A 20,717-nucleotide genomic window follows, 5' to 3' on the forward strand; every position below is an offset into this window, starting at 1 on the left:
AGGTCCAGGTGTCGCAGCAGACTTAGCACCTTCCACCCCTATAGCACCATCTGTGTGATCATGAGGGAGAACCCTTCTTCAAGGAATGCAGCTTATGAGGAACAGCTTTTTACTACAGTTTATTATAAGAAGGGTTTATTGTTGTAGTCTTGGCCCTTGTTTCTATCAGCTATGATTAATTCAAACTCACCAATATAATAACTTGAATGGCCCTTAGTGGACAGCATTGAATCCATGACCCGTTCACCAAGTTTCACCAAAATCAGTTCGATAGTTTTTGCGCAATCCTGCTAAAAGACAAACAAACTGCAATGAAAGCATAACTTTCTCGGCAGAGGTAATGAATTTGCAAAGAGAGGAACCTCATGTAGTGTTTATCTCCAATCTGTAGCCTCATTTCATTTGGTAATATACTCAATGTTGCTTAACATAGAAACACCAGAAACTTCCATGTAATGTAAACGTCTTTATGTTGTGGCCACCAGTTAAAACAATTTTTAACTTAATTTCTTAGAAAACAAGTATTTCTTGCAGTAAGATACAGCAACCACATGGCTCAAATATACTACATTTCCCAAGAGCCTTGGTAGCTGGTGTTATGGAGATGGAGCATCAGGGGGCTAAAGTCATGACAATAGCAAATTTAAGATGCTTTGTCACCGCAGTTGTGAACAATACAAAGTGCAATCGTCTCTTAATGAACTCAGAATCAAAAAGGGGAGAACGTTGTGTGTTTTATCTTAGCACTAAGAAATGTAAAGTTCAGTAACTGAAGGTTTCTTGCCATAATGTAATTTGGAAGTCACGGTTGACTCCTTTCAAGAAATCTTTATGCACAGGCCTGCAGATTTAATTTTGAATTCACTAAAAACAGATGCTTTTGTCACGATGATTCAAGCACAATAATTCAATGCCTATTCAATCTGTGGAAGTGTACCAACTGTGACTCATAGCAAGATGAAGGAAATTAATGTTCTTTCTAGGGGATGACTCTTGTTTTTCTGTCACTCCCCTTTTGTGTAAAGGCCTTAACTAACTTTGACTGAAAATTCGACCAGAATTACAGAATGAAATATGATACTGTAATGGCAAAATTATTACATATCATGACACAACAAGCAATTATCAATTCTGGATGTTTAATTCAAACCGTCTGCGGACGGTTTACAAAGGTCAAGTCACGACAACAGACTTGACCTCAATGGCACAGAGCTCAAACATCACGGTGACAGATATGAGGGCAATGGCAATGAGCTCTCAAAAGTACACTCCATTTATACAATCAGATCCCTCCTCTCCACAGTAAAATACATTTGTCCAATCAGCTTCTCTCCATGTCGTTTACAGGAAGACCAGACATTGGTCTCTGGCGGTCTCTTTGAAGTTTGAACAAGATGCTAAACGCATCTTGTTCCAGACCCTGTGAGTTTCTCAGAGATCTCCTGTCTCTGCAGGTCACACCTATTAGCCTTTGAAGCTCCCTGCTGCAGAAGACTTAATTGGCCCCTGTTGAGAAACCTTTTGTTCACACTAGACTGAGAAGGCCACGTCTATAAGGCCCTTCAAGAGTATTATGCATAGTGTTAACTTGACCTAAACTCTGACTATGAGTCTTAAACACAGAAATACATCTTTCAGTAAACTTCTTTCTATATAAATGTAATCTGTTACATTTGAACATGTCTAAATACAAAATTCCCATCACAATTCCTCCCTTTTTATCAATCTGGGATCAACATCTTTATAACATCTCATCATTTAGATTGGGAATTTTCCAGGATATGTGAATTAAAGAAGTAACACTAGTCTTAGTGCAAAAACAATACAACAGAGTTACACAATTGAAAATGATCAGTTTCTACAAACTTCAATAACATATTTTACAATTATTAAAATGATGTGCATCATATTATCAAAATGTTCACTGTGTTGGTGCCACACTTCGTCCTGATCGTGTGTCGAACACCTCCTTGTTGAAGAACATCTTGTTTCAGAGACATCTTGTATGCTCTGACTTTGATGATCAGAAATTTGATGTTGTTCCTGCCAAGCATTCGTGAGCAGGGAAACCATCTCTTTTCCCTTGAATGCTTCTCAGTCGTATAATCATGTGTTGCTGATCTCCTGTTGGTGCGGTTGTGTTCAGCGTGTAGCTCTTCAAATGTGTTGACTCTCCTTGCAACACCTAAAAATTTCAGACTGAAGCTCACACACTGGCACAAAGCACTTCCCGTCCTGTAGATCCACCCCTGGCTCTGGAAATCCTCCTGCGTTGGCCCTCATCTCCAGGTTGACCTCTGCGACCTTCCTGTCATCTGTGTTGAGAGGCATTTGGCTTGCACTCGTTCCCATGGACGTCGTCTTCTTCTTCCATCCGCACGTCCTTAAGCACAATCCAGTCTCCTGGTTTCAGGTCACGCAGTCCTCTCTCCATGGATTTAGATAGAATCTCCTCGTCTGCCTGTGGATTTTAAAGAGTACAGGAAACAGTTTAAAACAATATCTACCAGTTTGTTTTTCAATGTGTTTTTCAATGTGTTTGTTATGTTTGTTTTTTACTTCCTTCTCTCTCCGCTGTCCCATCCCTGGCGGGATGTGGCATGATGTTGCCTTGTGTTGATACTCATACTCACCAGTATCCATAATGCTATACTTATGAATATGTTACCCTTGTCAGCGGACATCCTTTTGAAATCTTCCATCATGGAATGAGTTCTCCGAACAGTATCTGTTTCACCGCTGGAGAATCCTGTTTAGATGTTTGGGAAACACTTCTGCTTGCATAGAAATCATGTCATAAAACAAAACAGTATTTATTTATTTCCCTAACCTACTTTATTTAACTTAATCTTTATTAAACCTCTCTATAAATGATTAAACCGTTTGTTTTGAGGTGGATGTCAATCTTGTAGAATCTGGATGTCCTTATTTTATTTGTAACTCAAATTACATAACTCTGTTAAAAAAGTTTTATTGAATATTATTTAGAGTGTTTCTTGTGTACACCCAATAACCCAATTCATCTATATCCAGCATATGTTACTCCTCTCTCTTGACACACTGACTCCAGTCATGTGTCAATCCAACCTAATGAGAAAACATACACAGGTTGAACAAAATCATCCATATCCCACATCAAAAGTCCATCGACCACCAAACAAAACACAGTCTATCAAGACTACGTAATTCCTAAACTAATGAAACTAAAATCTACATTCTAAAAAAAATTTAGTTTGATGTAGCCTTGCTAACCGCTCCTGTAACCCACATTAAATGTCAGTGTTAAGAATCATTCAAATGCCTTCCATGTCCTCTACAGACTGCATACTGTTTGCAACCAGTAACACAGTCAAGGCAAGACAATGGTGTGAAGTCAATCTCATGAATGTCTTCTTCAGCCCAAATCACATGCAGAACCCCCATGCAAACAAGCTATCAGTGTAAATCTTGACACTCTCGCCACTAGCATATTTGCATCTCTTTGGTTCATGCATGTAATGATGGGGACGGTTTTCCTTTGTTTCAAACAGAGTCGTAAAACCCCTCTGTCATTCGTTATCACACTGTGATGCTGAAAACCTGTCATCAAACACTTCAGTTTCACAGTAATCAGCTGTTAACCATTTAAATCTGCTCTACTGATAAAGTTAAGAGTTTCCTAGTTAAAAACTTTCTATTTGTAAATAGTAATGTCTATCATCCAAAACAATACTGTATCATAGCTGAACCTCCTAGCTGTTGAAAAGTGAACGTTATTTTCTCCAGCAAATATCATTGTTACAGCATATGACACTAGTAAAGTCTTATTTCAAAGTATCACACATATCACATTATTCTGTTCTCTCAGAAGCTGCCATTGCTCTGAGACTTGCTTGAAACTTTGCATCTGTTGCTTTTCCCCTAAAGGAAAAAGTTTTTCTGTTTAAACAAAAGATTACTCATATTCCACAAGAAGATTTCAGATATTCTTTTCTATTGCGTCTGCTCTTCTGATCAGACCAAAATCATATATGTGTCCGTTTCACAAACATGATAGTACCTGTTATCAACTCAGAAAAATCAATAATGTTTACAACAAACTAAAAATGTCAATCAATTACATCAATTACAATCACAATTACAATCACAATGTGATTTAGCATGAAAGAAAATCGTTTGGGATTAACTTTAAACCTTCCTTTTAAAATCTTTTAATTTGATTAAATGTATTTTCTTTTCTTATAGCCAATGTATCTATCAAAAACTACTGAGACAACACCGTATTTACTATTCTAAATGCAACCAAACTTATTTTATCCTTAATTTACTTACTATATAACCTTTTAAACTAAATTTGTCTTACCAAGTGTTTAGATAAATCTAAGTAAATACCATTTGTGCTCTAATTTGATCTCTCCCCTTGCTCTTTGCAAGAGGATGTTAATTTAGAGGTGAGAAATTTGTCTCGGATCATCCATTGATACGCTTGTGTCAGATCCCCCTTTCTCGTTTAAATAAATGCAGATGTTATTCAACTCTGTCTTCCACTACTGCCCTGCTGTTTCAAAATTTAGCATACTATTCTATCTTCCCCCTAAATTTTACCCAGCAGTAAAGTGACAACAGAGATAAATGTTTGTCTTGCATTTAGCCTCTAACCACATTATTAAACCCCAATGATAAAAATGGATCTATCTACAACTTTGCATATGTTTTTCTATCATTATGAGCTATATAACATTCATTCTAAAAGTAATATCACACTATTCACACATATTTACTGGTGCTTTTAGTTCCTGAACCTAAAAATAGATTTAATTTGTGTGTTTTTAGCAATTAGTTTTATTGATTTCTAATTTAACTATAATAATGTTAACCATATGCTTTATGTGTAACATTAATTCACATGGTGTCTGCAGCTGTGTTCTTACTTATATGAAGTTTTGTTGAACTTCTCTCTCTCCATCATGGTCTGCTCTTGATGGCTGCTCTGTCTCCATGATCTCCCTCTCAGTGGAAATGTATCCAGATCAGAACCTATTTGGAGAGACTGATACCTGGAGATTATTTCGGTTACTTCCTTCTGTATACTGTCTCTTATGTTGACTTCAGTCAACCAACACTCAAATGCTCTCCAGTCTGGCACAAATAGCTCCACATCTCTCCCTCTTGTTGCTTCTTTGCTTCGTTCTTGTTCAATGAGCAATTTGATCTTAAGTTGCTTCAACTGATTTAAAGTTATGTTCCCTGTGTTTGGAAAATCATAGTTTTTTACCCACAAGCCAAACTGTGTAACACTATAATGACCATACTTCAGAACCATATCTTGAACTGTAGGAGAAGAAATCTGTGGTAAATTCATCTCTGTAATGGTTGTTTATCAATTTAAACTCTGATTTATTCAGTAGAATACGAATCTTTTGGGAATTTAAGTTCTACTGATATGGAAAAGACCCTAATGTTTCAGAATTAATTTCTAAAGCCAATTATTTTCCTATTTCTTAAAAAACGTCTATTTTCAAATTCGTTTTAAGATTGATCTGAATCTTTTTCTTTTTCTTTTGATATAAGCCTTTAAAACTTACACATATATCCCAAATATGATTGAAATTATACTCACCTTATTCCAGTGTTGAGAATTCCAAGAAATCCTCTCTCACTCACTCCTCACTTTTTCTTTTTCAGCTGTAATTCTCAGATTAGTCTCATCAAATCATGCATGTTACTTGTATCAAATCATCAACATTTGTGTAACGTTGATAGTAACCTTTCACCTTCAAAACACTTTTTAAGAGACAATGAGAAAAACCCCTTCAGTTATAATATTGCCACTGTAATCACCTCTTGTAATTACTAAGTTTTAATTTTAATTCCTCTAATACAATTCTAAAACTCTGCATGAATCAAATCGCCTTAGAGAAAACTTCATTTCACATTTCTCTTAAACAAGACACATGTAGGTATAAAATGTATGGGAATTTATCAGATTTTCAAACAGATTATTATGCTGAGACGATACAGACCTGGCCTAGGTCTCTCTGTCACAGCTTTTCCTCCATTTCAAAATAATAATACTATGATATATTTATATTCTACTCTTCTGCTTGTTTACAATAACTATGAGCATGCCGCAGCGCCCAATATTAAAGTAATTTAGCATTAAACTCTTTCGCTAAACCCTGTTTAACATTTTGATCTTTTTTTGAAAAGAATCTTAACCTATTAAGCTTATTGTGAATCCTATACCGGTCTCTAAGACCTCCTTAGTATATACACGTCTGTAACTCACTTCCCTGAATGAGTGAATTTCTTTGGACCTTTTTCCTTAAAAGATCTAAAAACAAGAATTATACTTTACCAGAATGAAACTGCTTGCCTGTCCCAGTCGGTTCTTTAGCCCACCTCAGTGAGCACTCCGGATTCTCAGAACATCAGGCCCACTGAAATAATAAAGGTTTAGTTCCAAACGTACTGCCCCGGCGCAATTACCTACCCTCAGCACCGAGAGCCAGAGTCGCTCACGTGGATGTCACTGCCAACAACAGCCAAATGTAATGGCAAAATTATTACATATCATGACACAACAAGCAATTATCAATTCTGGATGTTTAATTCAAACCGTCTGCGGACGGTTTACAAAGGTCAAGTCACGACAACAGACTTGACCTCAATGGCACAGAGCTCAAACATCACGGTGACAGATATGAGGGCAATGGCAATGAGCTCTCAAAAGTACACTCCATTTATACAATCAGATCCCTCCTCTCCACAGTAAAATACATTTGTCCAATCAGCTTCTCTCCATGTCGTTTACAGGAAGACCAGACATTGGTCTCTGGCGGTCTCTTTGAAGTTTGAACAAGATGCTAAACGCATCTTGTTCCAGACCCTGTGAGTTTCTCAGAGATCTCCTGTCTCTGCAGGTCACACCTATTAGCCTTTGAAGCTCCCTGCTGCAGAAGACTTAATTGGCCCCTGTTGAGAAACCTTTTGTTCACACTAGACTGAGAAGGCCACGTCTATAAGGCCCTTCAAGAGTATTATGCATAGTGTTAACTTGACCTAAACTCTGACTATGAGTCTTAAACACAGAAATACATCTTTCAGTAAACTTCTTTCTATATAAATGTAATCTGTTACATTTGAACATGTCTAAATACAAAATTCCCATCACAATACCCAACTTGCTTGTTTAGGGCTATAGTTAGGGAGCTTGGTCTAGGGAACACAGTGCTTTACACGGCAACATTTAAAACTTATTTTTACCTCCTTCCCTCTTGTCCTTCATTTGACCCTTTTTGCCTCTCTACTAGGTTACATGGTTGTTTTCCAGGGCTGGGATTGGGTGTTTTTGAGGTGGGCTGTGGTGAAGAAAACCAGGGTCGAGCGTTTGCAATGACTGCATGATGCTGATGAATGCATTTACCCAAACTCCTCCCGCCATCCCTTTTTTGCCCTCCTTTCTCTCCTCCCCCTTCTCAAACATCTGACTCCAGCATGCCCTCCTGAACTGCACGACTCAGGATTCTCAAATGCTCTACTAACAGCTCGAGCAAACACAAACACTACACACACACACACACACACACTCTCTCACTGATCAAAGGAATTCCATTGTTCGTCAGTGAATGGCATGGATGATACCTTCTGGAATGAAAAGCAAAGATAATTATGAAGTGTGAAGATGATGTGTCAACAGTGTTTGGAGAGCCTCATGACCCATAATTCTTTCTGAGCCTGTCACATATTTGCATTTCCATTCAGATTTACATAAATCTGCTCTCATATATAGGCCTGAAGATATCCAAGTTCTTAATCAAATTGGCTGAGTAACTAGAGCGGGATCTTTATTACTTGTTTTAAAGGACTGATAGGTTCAGTCGAGGCAGTTAGAGGCAACTGGGTGTAGCTACTCAGACCTACATGTATTTTTGCATTTGGTTTCATAAGCAGTCATTTGACAGTTTCTATACTTCTTGAGTCCAACAAATCTTTGCATTGACAGATTGATTGATGTGTTCTAAAAATCACCATCCAACCTGATGTGCCTCTCAGATATTTTATGACATGATCAAAAAGTGTTTTTAGTGACAAATGAAGGAAATGTGGTTGTTTAACTAAAACGAGGACATTTTATTTGAGGAAAACAAATGTTTTAGATAATAAAGATAATAAATAATAAACACAGCAGAACTCTGCGTTGTGCTAAGAGAAGAGGAAGCTCGTCAACATGACCCAGGATGAGCAAGTCTTTAATAATCTGAGAGGCAGTGGACAGCGGCCTCCACTTCCCTGATGGCTTCCAACTCCACCCAACCAGGAACCTGCAACAAAAGACTGGACACACACACAACACAATAACAGCACAACACACAGAAGCCCTGGCAGAGGACCCTAAAGTTTTAATTAAACAGATGTGATTTAAATTGTAAATATATCAAATTAAACCAACAGTTTAGCAAAAAGTGTGTGATACAGTCAAGTTCATACATTTCCATGGAGTAATCCTATAGGGACAGGATTATAACACATGAGTTATGTTTAAAGGCAGGTACTAATCCTTAGTTCTCAGATGACTGGAGGTCAGATTTGCATTTGAACGTTTCTTTTATTGCTTTTAAAAAGTGATAGCACCTTCATTAGGAAACAGAAAGAGGCTTCCCTTATTATGATCTCAGAAGCATCTGACAGGTTATTTTATAGTTTCTAATTTTATGAGACACAGAGGTTTTGAAGCGTGTTAGTACTTTTCAATATTCCCCTTGGTCTTAAATTCTATTCTAATTTCTGGGGATTTTTTTTTAAACTCGCATCAAGTCAGATACAGGTTCATTGTGTCTTATTTATGTGGAAATGCAAATACATACCTCCATGTAACACTACACATATTTAAAGTGAAGTAATCTGATAGAATGAATGTATGTGACAGCCTCACAATGAATAATGGCTTGCTGTATAACCAGGGTACACGTTGCTGGAAAGATAGCTGGGGTTAATTGTTGCAGAATAAAAGCAGAACATATTATGTTTGAGCTCACTTATTTCCTGCTTCCAAAATGTAAGCAAATACATTATTAATTCTCTGCCAACCGCTCCTGAAGCCGCCTCCCCTATTCCACTTGCTGGGGTTTGTCACTGCTCGCCTCTCTCACCCGGTCCTTATCTACCGGTTGGGCTTGCACGGCCAACTTGATCGCAACCTGCGAGCATCTTGTTGACAGACGTCCACCTGTGCTGCTGGGTTGAGGTCAGCCGTAGCCCCTGACTTGAATCGCAGTGTAATCATGCTAAACATGAGTCAGTGGTGTCCGTCTCTGTCTCACCTCCCTCCTCTAGACACTCACAGTATCTGTTAGACTTGACACCTGCTACACTTGGCCTCCAGCCATTAGTGCTAACTGCTAAACGCCGACACTGTGTATGATATCATTCCTTATTCTTATTACACTGTGAACTATAACCCTGCCTGCAGTGTTTAAAGTTACTTAAACACTAGAAAGTCTTTAGCTCAGTCATTTCAATTTTATAATGGAATCGCTATGTCAGAGCAAGGTACTGAATGTTTTCCCTTGCATACTTTTACTTCAAGCCGGAGAACTTGCTCCTCGCCAGCAAGTTGAAGGGGGCGGCGGTTAAACTGGCAGACTTTGGCCTGGCCATCGAGGTGCAGGGAGAACAGCAGGCATGGTTCGGTGAGTACGGACAATTCTTCTTTTCATAACCTGCAGAAATGTTAGGATACATATATAAGTGTTCTTGTTAACACAGTTGAATGAAATATGTAGTTGACATGGTGAAGTTGTAGGATTTTTACCTAAAAGGCTCAAGTTCACCCTTCACTGGAAGTGGATATTGAAGTTGGTTTTATGTATGAACTGGTTAAACTTTTAAATTCAAGTATGTGCTTTCATAGACATTATATATCAATTTGCTGCAAAAGTTGGAATAGAACAATTACGTTTTTGTCCCAGTTTTCTTTGTCTTTTAACGTCAAAATCAAATGAAGATTTACAGATGGGCCAGAGCCCAAGAAACTCCCCTGTTACCTCACACCTATCTAAAGGGACTGGGTGTACCACTGCTCTTGGCTCTCATATCAAGCTTGGACTGGATGGATATCGGGTCTATTTCTCTCCCTATCCACTGAAGGACAGAGAAATAATGGGTCTGTTCCCCCAGCTCCAGCCTCACATTGTATTCTGACACCAGTCAGCTGGAACTTTGTTTCAAAGTAGGCTGAGTGTTGCTGGTCGTGAGCCAAATTTCCCACCCACAGAGGTAAATGGTAAATGGATTTGTATTTATATAGTGCTTTTCTAGTCTGATGAAGACCACTCAAAGCGCTTTACAGTACAGTTTCACATTCACCCAGTCACACACACATTCATACAGTGCATCTACTTGCAGCACTTTGTTATTCTATGGGGGGCTATTGAGGGTTCAGCATCTTGCCCAAGGACACTTCGGCATGCAGATGGTTCAGACTGGGGATCGAACCGCCGACCTTCAGGTTGGAGGACGACCACTCTACCCCTCAGCCACAGCCGCCCACAGCATGTTTCCTTTTAACCTCGGCACATAAACGTCACTTTATTGGACCACTGCTCCTCTCTACGGCAACATGAAGTGTTTGTCTTTTTACTGGACAACAAGCTTCTATAAGACTTCAATATATAGGAGGGGTTCAGGTTTAATATTGGTCTGCGTGTGTGTGTTATTGCAGGTTTTGCCGGGACACCAGGGTACCTGTCTCCAGAGGTGTTGAGGAAAGATCCCTACGGCAAGCCAGTGGACATGTGGGCCTGTGGTAAGATTTTCTACCTCTCATTTCTGGAGAAACCCAGCGGAACAGGTTTATTAGATGCACACCAATGCATTGGCACGAAACAGCCAATCAAAGGCTTTTCCTGGGGATGGGATGCTACACCAACAAATAACTAGTTGAAATAAAGGTTTCTTCATTTTTCTGTTAACACCTTTAATCTCAGTATCTAACCCTACAAGACATGGTCTTACCGATATATTGTATAGTATTATTTGCAAACCTCTTGTCCAATCGCAGCACCTGACTACAAATTATAGTGTGTGCGTGCGTGCGTGTGTGTGTGTCCTAGTGTAGTTCATGTACCACAAAGGGCTCCTGCCTCTTGAATTAATCATCACTGATGTTCATTACACACACTTCTGATGGGCCAGGCCACCTGGGTCTGAGAGGTCAAACACACACTGTCTGAAAACACACACTCGTGCTCCTTACCACACACCTGTGCCTGCCCACTGGGTCCACCGAAACCACAGCCTGTGTTGTGTTTGTGGTCACACTGCCGCCGTCAGACAGAGGACCTTTCATCTTTTCCTGGCAAAAAGCCAGCCAATGGAAAACCAGTTGTCCCTGATAACACCCGCAAACTTTGGCACAGGTTTGTGTTTGTTACCACTGTTCTGCCTGGACTTCCTTGAGGGCATAATTAGGAAGGGAGGCCCACAAAGCAACCCTTTAAATAGACATGGAATTTTTTAGCACTAATTAAACACCAGCAAAACATAATATTCTTAACATAATAAGTCAATCAATGTTAAAATGTGAGTGCCTCAACTAACTACAAACAAACCAAACACTGTCCGGGAGCATCCTGAGCAACAGGCTCCACAGGGTGGATCCTTCCAGGCCCAACATATACCATTATTCATTAAGCTTGAGTAAGAAACTGATTTCAAAGAGGTAATGGGGAAAATGTCAAGATATTATATTTAGTAAGTACTCAACCGAAAAGCTTATTCTACACATGGTAAAAAAATATTTTCAATCTTTTTAATCAACCGTAGAACATTTAAGTCTGTAGCTTTGTGACTATCCTGCATCCTAAGGCCTTCACACTTTGCTGATATTTACTTAGACATCATATGAACATCTTTCCTCACGTGTTTTGACTGTGTTCCTGTTTCCCCATTGTGGGACTAATAAAGAATTGTCTTATTTTCTGTCTTAAATTCATTTCTGCTATATTTATTTCTGAGCATCTGCTTGGACATCTGTAAGTACTAACACACATTGTGTGCATGTGTGTGTGTGTTTTGTAGGTGTGATTCTCTACATCCTCCTGGTGGGATATCCACCTTTCTGGGATGAGGACCAGCACAGACTCTACCAGCAGATAAAAGCTGGCGCTTATGATGTGAGTTGTATAGTAACTCTTCTCTCTCTCTCTTGTATCATTATCAATGATACATGATACAATTTCTTACAGGAAAGTTTTTTAATCACAAGTCAGCACCAATGGTCACTTGCTCTCAAAGATGAACTCACTTGAGGTCAGGTGACCTGGGTGGTGGGACACTGTAAATGGTTTCTGTGGCGTCTCTCTGTTAACAGTTCCCGTCACCCGAGTGGGACACGGTGACTCCAGAGGCCAAAGACCTGATCAACAAGATGCTGACCATTAATCCAGCCAAGAGAGTCACTGCCACAGACGCACTCAAACACCCCTGGATCTGCGTACGTCTCCAGACACAAACACCCACTCGTACATGTTCATGTCTTCTCCTCCTTGAGTCCGGATAAATAAAAGCACTTCCTTACTGTTTACAGCAACGCTCCACTGTGGCGTCAATGATGCACAGACAGGAGACTGTGGAGTGCCTGAAGAAATTCAACGCCAGGAGGAAACTCAAGGTAAGTGACAACAAGTGCTTTTAGACAAGATGAGGCAACCCCTGTTTTTTGTTCTAGGAAAGAAGAATTATTGCTCAGTTTTTGCACTTTTGGGAGAGTTAAGCGAACAAGTTTTTTCCTTACTCTTGTTGAGGGTTAAGGACAGAGGATGTCACACCATGTTAAAGCCCTATGAGACGAATTGTGATTTGTGAATGTGGGCTATACAAATAAAACTTGATTGATTGATTGAAGTCTTTTATTCTTAAACATCGGTCACCTCAGTCTTTTCATAAGTCTTTTGTAAACATTAAGGTCATAAAGTTTCTGTTCATCCACAGGGTGCCATCCTGACCACCATGCTGGCCACTCGCAACTTCTCAGGTAGGAATCATCCAGTTATGACATGTGACACCAGTACTGCTTTTAGTATTACAATCTGAAATATACCCAAACTGAAGTCAGCTTCTCTTTTGCTTCTGTCTCTGTTACATTACATATCTACATATTGTTAAAGACTCTGCTCTCTTGAGAGCTGCTGTTTTTTCAAACTGTTCTGGCCTTTAGAGCCTGTTAAGCTTCATCCATCCTCTTTTATCATCTGCTCTCAGCAGAGAATGAATGACCACATGGATCGATAAAGTCCTATCTTCAGGTCCATTTAAAGGGCAAACCATTCAAACTGAGTCCAGCAGTATTGATTATTTTCTCTTTATGACAAATGACAGGCAAGCTTATGGTCTTTTCCTTCATGTTAATTCTATTATTTGTAACGTCTAAACTGCCTACCTTCAATCGATGTCAGTGCAAACATGCCGTCAGTGTTTACTTTTGTTCTTCTTCCTTCCCCCTCTTGTGTGGTAACTCGTATATAAGGTAAGAGTCCTCTGTGTATTTTACACTTCTTCACAGTGTCAAACTACTGTCAGGTTTGGTTCTGAGGCATGTCATGTCTACTAAAGCACCAGTATACGGCTTTCAGCTGACGAAGACGTTCTGTGTGCAGCCATATTGTAGGTAAAACAGCTTCAGACATAAATATCTTCAAATTCCATTGTTTCTGAACTGCAGATAATTGGGAAGTGAAAATTCTTGGATCTTTACCCAATTTTGATGGCGCTTACTTGGCCCATGCCCCATCCTTCCACCAAGTTTCGTGGAAATCCATGAAGTAGTTTTTGCATAAAAAACAAAAAAATAGACTGGGGTGAAAAGCGTTTAATTGTGAAGACACAATTAAACGCAGTTAGAGTACTGTTAACAGTGGATAATATCAAATACATTCTACGTGGGGATTTTAAACTGGTTTTGAGTCATGGCTTTTGAACAAAACAATCATAAACACCTCCACCTGATGAGATCATTTCATCTAAGCTCCACAGACCAGTTATCACAGTAGGCCACTTTAACACTATCCACCTTTTCACATTTCTCTCGCAAACATTTTCCTCCAGTATGGCTGCTAAAAGACCTGATGTCACAGAAAAGCTGCTGTCAGTTAGTAAACATGCACATGTCTGTGGTTTGACAGTAAAACCCCTAACTGTCGTAGAGGATGCACAAAAAACAAACACATTCTGCTCTCCTGCAACCATCATCCTCTCTGTCTCCAACTGTGCTTGCATGTTGACCGAATAAATATGAATTATAGATAACAGTACTTAGAAAATAAACTCCTTTCATATAATTTCACCTCACTCCCCCTTCAACTAAATAGTGTTTGTATGTTGTAGTGTGTTTGAGATAAGACACATAAGTGCACGAGTGAAAGTGGGCAGGGAAGGAATAATAGGAAAAAGACAAGTTAAAGAGACAATTCCCTGGACAGTTTTGTGGTGTCTACTCAGCACTGCTGTCAGTATCTAGCCTGTAGTCTCATCTGATGAATCTAATTCCATGTGCCAGACTAATTCACTAAGTTTCATTTCATCTCCTGGCTTGATTTGCATTTTTCTCTTCTGCTTCCAAATCTAACAGGGCCCTGTCTGAGGTCGCATGTAATTGGCCAAATATGAATACACATTGTGTGTGTACGTGTGCGTGTGTGTGCATGTGTTCCAACTGGCAACTCAGTTCCTTCCATTGTTTTTTTTTGTTTTTTTTTCTCAACAGCAGCCAAGAGCCTGCTGAACAAAAAGACGGACGGTGTCAAAGTAAGTCCAGCTTCAATCTCACTCTTCAAACTTGGCTCCTCTCATTTCCTGTACAGAAAGCTTACATGTCCTGTACTACTGTTTTTACATGGATCTGTACCTTCTACTGCACTTCAGCAGCTTTAGCCTCACTTTAAATATGTTGTTTAAGTGTTGTTTCTCAAATTCTGTAGCATTGTCTATGAACAAAAAGCCACACTACAGCCTTGGTAATAAAGGAGATTGGGGTGCAGCAGGGAAATTAGTCTTTCCCAAGTGGATGTGACACATTTCTCAACAATGATCCCCTTCTGCAACATCTGTTTGTTATCTGATATGAGGAAACTGTTGGAATAAGTGATGACTAAATGTGTGTGTGTGTCCCTTGTACTTATATCTTTGTGAGGACAAATTTAAGCACGGAGTGAGGACATTTTTGGAAAGTGAGGACATTACTCCGAGGGTTAAGACTAGGGGGGTTAGGGTTAGAATTAGGTTTAAGTTAGGTTGTTAGTGTTAGGTGTCCTCACTAGGATAGAAGTGTGTATTATTGAGAATATTTGCCTCTGATACCTCTGAAGTGCAGACAATTATGTGGATAATTCACAGTCCTCTATTTCTACTGGGCTATTTGTGTTGTAGAAAATAGTTAACAAAATCTGGCCACAGCTGATCTTATTCATGTGAGTTAAGGGCACATCACCTTTTTATTCATTGTGCTCAAGTGTAAATGTAAGATAATGCACTTGTGTATGACAAGGAAGGGAGGGAAACACATAAATGCTAATACGCACAACAGTTTAAAGCTGGTGCTTCAGCTGCTAAAAGCTCCACTTTGTTCCCCAGCTGCTCTCTGACTGTCTGTCTGATGTTTGGTGCTGAGCAGGTGGTGAACAGTGCATCAGAGCCTTTTCTATTTAAAAATAAATTAATAAATTAAATAAAAAAAACTGACATCTGGAGGAATCAAGGTTCATGAGAGTGAGGCTTTTCAGTAAGTGTGTGGTGAATCTACAAAGAATTGTTCTCCCTTCGCTCTCCAAGTTCCATGTTGATTGTAACTCTGGTTCAACTGATTTCCTCTCTCCTCTTTCATCAGAGATGCATGAATGACTAATGTGTCTTTCTTATTCTTCTTCTGATGAGCTTCTGGTGGCGGCGGTCTTGCATTTTCAGTCACAATAATTACTGTTTGTCATTTCAACTGCCCCACCTGTATAATCCAAATACACCACTGCTGCTGCTCCCAAATGTGTGTGTGGTAATCTACTGAATATACTAGGCTTAATCACAGCAGTTTGTGATCAACAGGTAATACAAATGCTAATGTGATTTTATTTTTTAAGACCAGTTTTGACCACATGACTAGTGGAATTATTGTGGCCTTATTTGATACAGGGATTTATTCTCTGCAACAGCCACTTAACCTGCTGGGTGCATTTTTCAGGATATGGTCTAAAAAAAGGTATTATGTGTGTATGTGAGTGTTGGTTGCACAGTCACACTCAGATTCATTTCTGTTTTGTCGTGGTGTGGCTGCTCAACGTAGAAAAGGAAGACGGACAGTACAGAACATTTGAGGGTAGGCCTGAGCTCGCTGCTGCTTCTAGCCAGATCCAGACACCTGCATTGGGTAGTTAGCTGTAGAAAAGCCCTTGTGTTTAAATGCTGCACACTGCTAAAGGCTGGGGAGGACTTACTTACTGAGCAGACTGTATAAACATACCAACTCTATATGTAGCGTTTTCACAGATTACAGACTAGATCCAGACTCTACTTTAAACTCTCTGACTTCAATGATCAGAGCCATAGCTCAATAGCTTTTTATCCTGACTACAGCCCTGGATCTGATCTTGTTAAACAGCAGCAATCATGTTTAATGCCCAAGTGGTTAATTTATCCACCTTTCCCAACTATAACACTTTGTGTCTGTGGCAACGCAGAGCTGATGAGACAATCCACTTAAAGTCTTTTATCTTCTATTTTTGTAAACAGGAGGAGATGGGACTATGAGTGATAACAGTTCTGTTTTAAATTAATCTTTTACCTGAGACAGATAATCAGTCTGTCCCTTTGGCAAAGACATGTATTCATCATTTTGACTTTTAGTCATTATCAGCAGGCATACTGATGCTTGGTCATTGTGTTTTTCTCTGGGTATACAAATGGAAGGTTTATACAGAAACGTTATCATTATCCAGTGCAGGAGTTTGGTTTCAGACTCACAAATCAATGCCATTTATTCACTGATGTTGAAAGAGTCCAAATACGAGAACACAAACTTCACACCATCTGTGTAAAACAAAAAGCACCAACTTGCTCTGAACTGTAAAGTAAAGAAAGTTGTGATTATCAGGTAGTTTTTTCAATTTTAGTTTGCTTCATATAGTGCATCCCCAGCCTTCAAGCAAAAACTTAGAGAAATTACAGACTCTTTATTTCTTTTTAAACAAAGTACAAACCTGGAAATTTCTAGATTTGACCCTCCTCCTTGTACGTTCTGAGTTGATGGGGAAAAAAACTACAACCTGTCATGGTGTTGTAGTACTACAAGTAAAATAATGTTTTACCTTTAGTATAATATCATAGTAGCTCGTAGCAGATTAGCACTTCATACTGTTAGTCCAGCATGTTGTTTTGAAGAAAAACAATTGTGGAACCTGTTACCTGGTGTTCATCTGTTAATATGAGTCTTGTTTAGTTTTCATCATTGCATGTCTTGGAACACACATCAATTAGGTTATTAGCGTTCCTGTTTTTGGGATTTTGTTGTTGTTTTGTTATTGCAGACATGTCTGATCCCCAGAGGAACAATCCTGACTCTTTCTTTGACCCTCTACCTTTTAATCTTTCAAAGCCACCGGCTCATCTGAAATTTTAATTCATCCTGTGAAACATCCCCATTTCTTTTGGATGGATTTGGGATGACGTAATTGATCTCATGACTTCTTATCTACTTTAAACCTAAGGCTGGTATTTTTGGTTCAGAGTGAAAAGTCCCTGAAACATCAGATGTATTCCAATGGTATTTGGCCAAATTTTTTTTTACACATTTTAGCACGCTAACATGCTAAACTAAGGTTGTCAACATTTCTATTTAAACATCAACATGTCACTATTGTGATTATTGGGCGGCTGTGGCTGAGGGGTAGAGTGGTCGTCCTCCAACCTGAAGGTCGGCGGTTCGATCCCCAGTCTGAACCATCTGCATGCCGAAGTGTCCTTGGGCAAGATGCTGAACCCTCAATAGCCCCCCATAGAATAACAAAGTGCTGCAAGTAGATGCACTGTATGAATGTGTGTGTGACTGGGTGAATGTGAAACTGTACTGTAAAGCGCTTTGAGTGGTCTTCATCAGACTAGAAAAGCGCTATATAAAATACAAATCCATTTACCATTGTCATTGTGAGCATGTTGATGGTAGCAATCAACCGAAAAACAGCACTGATAAAGCTTCACAGAGCTGCTAGCATGGCTTCAGATACGTTGCTTGTCAAAGTGTATTTTGTGAGGGGATTACGTGTCATATTCAGCCATATGGCATGTAATCTCCTCATGCGTTCAATCGTGGATCCTTGTGCTAAGTAATAAATCTGTCAAATGAGAACTTCAATGTAGATTCTTGTGAAAAGGGACAGTTGTTTTTTTGCCAGAAAAACGCACAAAACTCATCATTCTCTTGCCAGGTCCCTTATCCAGGTCTCATAGAGAACAGTTTGAATTGAATTCTACAGAGTAACTTGGTCACTTGGTTTGCTTCACACTGTCATTATGTCTAACACTGGATGCGGGCCCGTGATAAGAGATCTCCAACTTGGTTTATCAACTCTTCACTTTGTGTAGTATGTTATATATATTTTTATTTATTAATTATCATTTCACTGTATTTTTCATGGTGGACTGCTTTGAGTTTGATTAAAAGTGGTTGATTTGCTCGACCTGTTCGCACTAAAAACTGAAGTTGAACTGTTCTGTGCTGGTCGGATCAAACAGGTGTGAGTCGCCGACAGGAACTCATGAGCACAATGCTCCACTTTTCCCCACCACAGCAGGTGCTCGCATTAGTGTTTGGACACTAAGCCTTGTCACTTCTGCCCTGTCCCGCCTGTCTACCTGTCTGTCCACTCTGTCCCTCCAGATCAACAACAAGGCCAATGTGGTCACCAGCCCCAAAGAGCCTGTCCCCACTCCTTCTCTGGTACACTGTCTGCTTGCCCTCACTGCCGGCATTGCTGCATGATTGTTTGTCTCCGTCTAACTGTCCATCTGTCCATATTGTCAGCAACATTGTCCTCAATACTCAGCTCGGTGGAATTCTACAGCTATCTCTCTTTATTGTTGATGGGGATTGGGTCTTTTTTCTTTCTTGTTAAAACTTTCGGACCTCATATGTCTTTGCTGGGTGTGTAGCATGAGCTGTCCACACGCAGGGGGGGGCTTCATTGCACTTCCATATTGCTGTACATGGGCTACATTCCCCTTTGTTGTTGATGACTGTAATGGCAGTACTGGGGCCATTGCATGTCTCTAAGGCACTGTTGCTACAGGTGAGACTGAGTCAAGTAGCCATATGAGAATATGAAGTCAATCCCTGAAGCTTAATCTGTTGCTTTTGCACTTTTAGCGAGCATAGAATACTACAGAGCTTTAAGCCTAGCTTTACATTTTTTTTAAATTTGAGCATTTATTGTGTTTTGTTGGAACATGAGGGACAGTTAACACCTTTACAACGCAGTAATTAACACTGCATTTTATCTTCCAGCTTTGGTCCCATTGTGAGGTTGATTTGTTTGAAATTGACAAATGGGCAATCCTCCCACTCTGTACTGAACATAGGGACAAAACATTTATATCAAACTTCTCCACCTACTGCTGGAAAGAAAACAAATGAGTCTATGCCTCAAAATTATGCATTTTTCCTTTAAGGATTTAGCTTTCTACCATTGATTCAAACTACAGTGCACATGAAGTGCCAGTTGGCTAGTCAGCACCGGTGTACAGCAAAGAGTTTTGCAATAGCATACTTGCGAGTGGGAAGCTTCTGTTAACCTTTCAGATTTGTTTAACATCTCACATATTGTTTTGACCTTTACAGGTTCATGTTTGATGTGACTGTAACGTTGTGTGTGATTGCTCTGCCTTGCATCTGAAACCGTCGCGGGTGTTGTAGCTTCAAGAAGAATGTTGGATGTCAGGAAAGGCAGATATAGCGGGTCATTTACAATGGTGTCTGTGTTTCATGTCAGTTTTTTGCCATCTTGTTGTCAGTGCTGGGTGAAAGTTAATCATCTGTGGTGAAATACTTGATGTTCTGTACCTGAAGTTCATGGAATAGTCAGAACTTGTAACATCCCGTCTGGCTGTATGCTGCAGAATGCTGTAGTGATTCTGTTCCAACTTAATTTTCCCCTAATGGCAAATACGTCAGTTACCCTTACTTCCTTCACAACTTTTATGTCCTTTCCTTGCAAAGTGTTTTCCTGTCCAACTTTTTCCCCTAACCCACTTTTGTTCTGCACCGACCTCTCAAATCAGGAGCCTCAAACCACTGTAATCCACAACCCAGCTGACGGAAACAAGGTATACAGTGGGTCAGATAGTCTGAGGCTGTGTGTGCCGTTTGTCGAATGAGAAAACAAGGGGCCATGGGACTTGGGTTGCATGCTGTTATAAACTGTTGCATGTCTAATAATGCTCATCCATGTTTACAGTTTTGTGTTTTGCTCTGAATTTTGTAAGATCTTGTGTGGCAGAGAGTGTGAGACATTTGACGAGCGTGTGCTGATGTTGTCATCATAGCATCACAGTCACTATTGCCGTTGTGTGACAGTGGGATTATGCATGTTATTGGAATATAACGTACTCCATGCAACCGAGGATTCGAAAAGCTGTTTCTCAAGCCAAATCCTTTACAGAGTAGCCTGGAGTTTCTTCTGCTTCTATATATGGATCTA

At 39.7% G+C, this 20,717-nt stretch overlaps 1 protein-coding gene across 2 annotated transcripts in view; it reads left to right on the plus strand.

The window, feature by feature from the left end:
* The window catches only part of camk2d1 (calcium/calmodulin-dependent protein kinase (CaM kinase) II delta 1), an 88,306-nt gene that overhangs the window by 54,429 nt on the left and 13,160 nt on the right, over positions 1–20,717 (plus strand). For both annotated transcript variants that reach the window (XM_061066026.1, XM_061066027.1), the window contains exons 7-13: positions 9,569–9,671; positions 10,703–10,786; positions 12,061–12,155; positions 12,353–12,475; positions 12,569–12,652; positions 12,973–13,015; positions 14,747–14,784. In XM_061066026.1, coding sequence (XP_060922009.1) covers positions 9,569–9,671; positions 10,703–10,786; positions 12,061–12,155; positions 12,353–12,475; positions 12,569–12,652; positions 12,973–13,015; positions 14,747–14,784 — 570 coding nt within the window. The remainder of the gene's footprint in view (positions 1–9,568; positions 9,672–10,702; positions 10,787–12,060; positions 12,156–12,352; positions 12,476–12,568; positions 12,653–12,972; positions 13,016–14,746; positions 14,785–20,717) is intronic.

Source organism: Limanda limanda, chromosome 22 (assembly GCF_963576545.1).
Source record: "Limanda limanda chromosome 22, fLimLim1.1, whole genome shotgun sequence".
NCBI lineage: Eukaryota > Metazoa > Chordata > Actinopteri > Pleuronectiformes > Pleuronectidae > Limanda > Limanda limanda.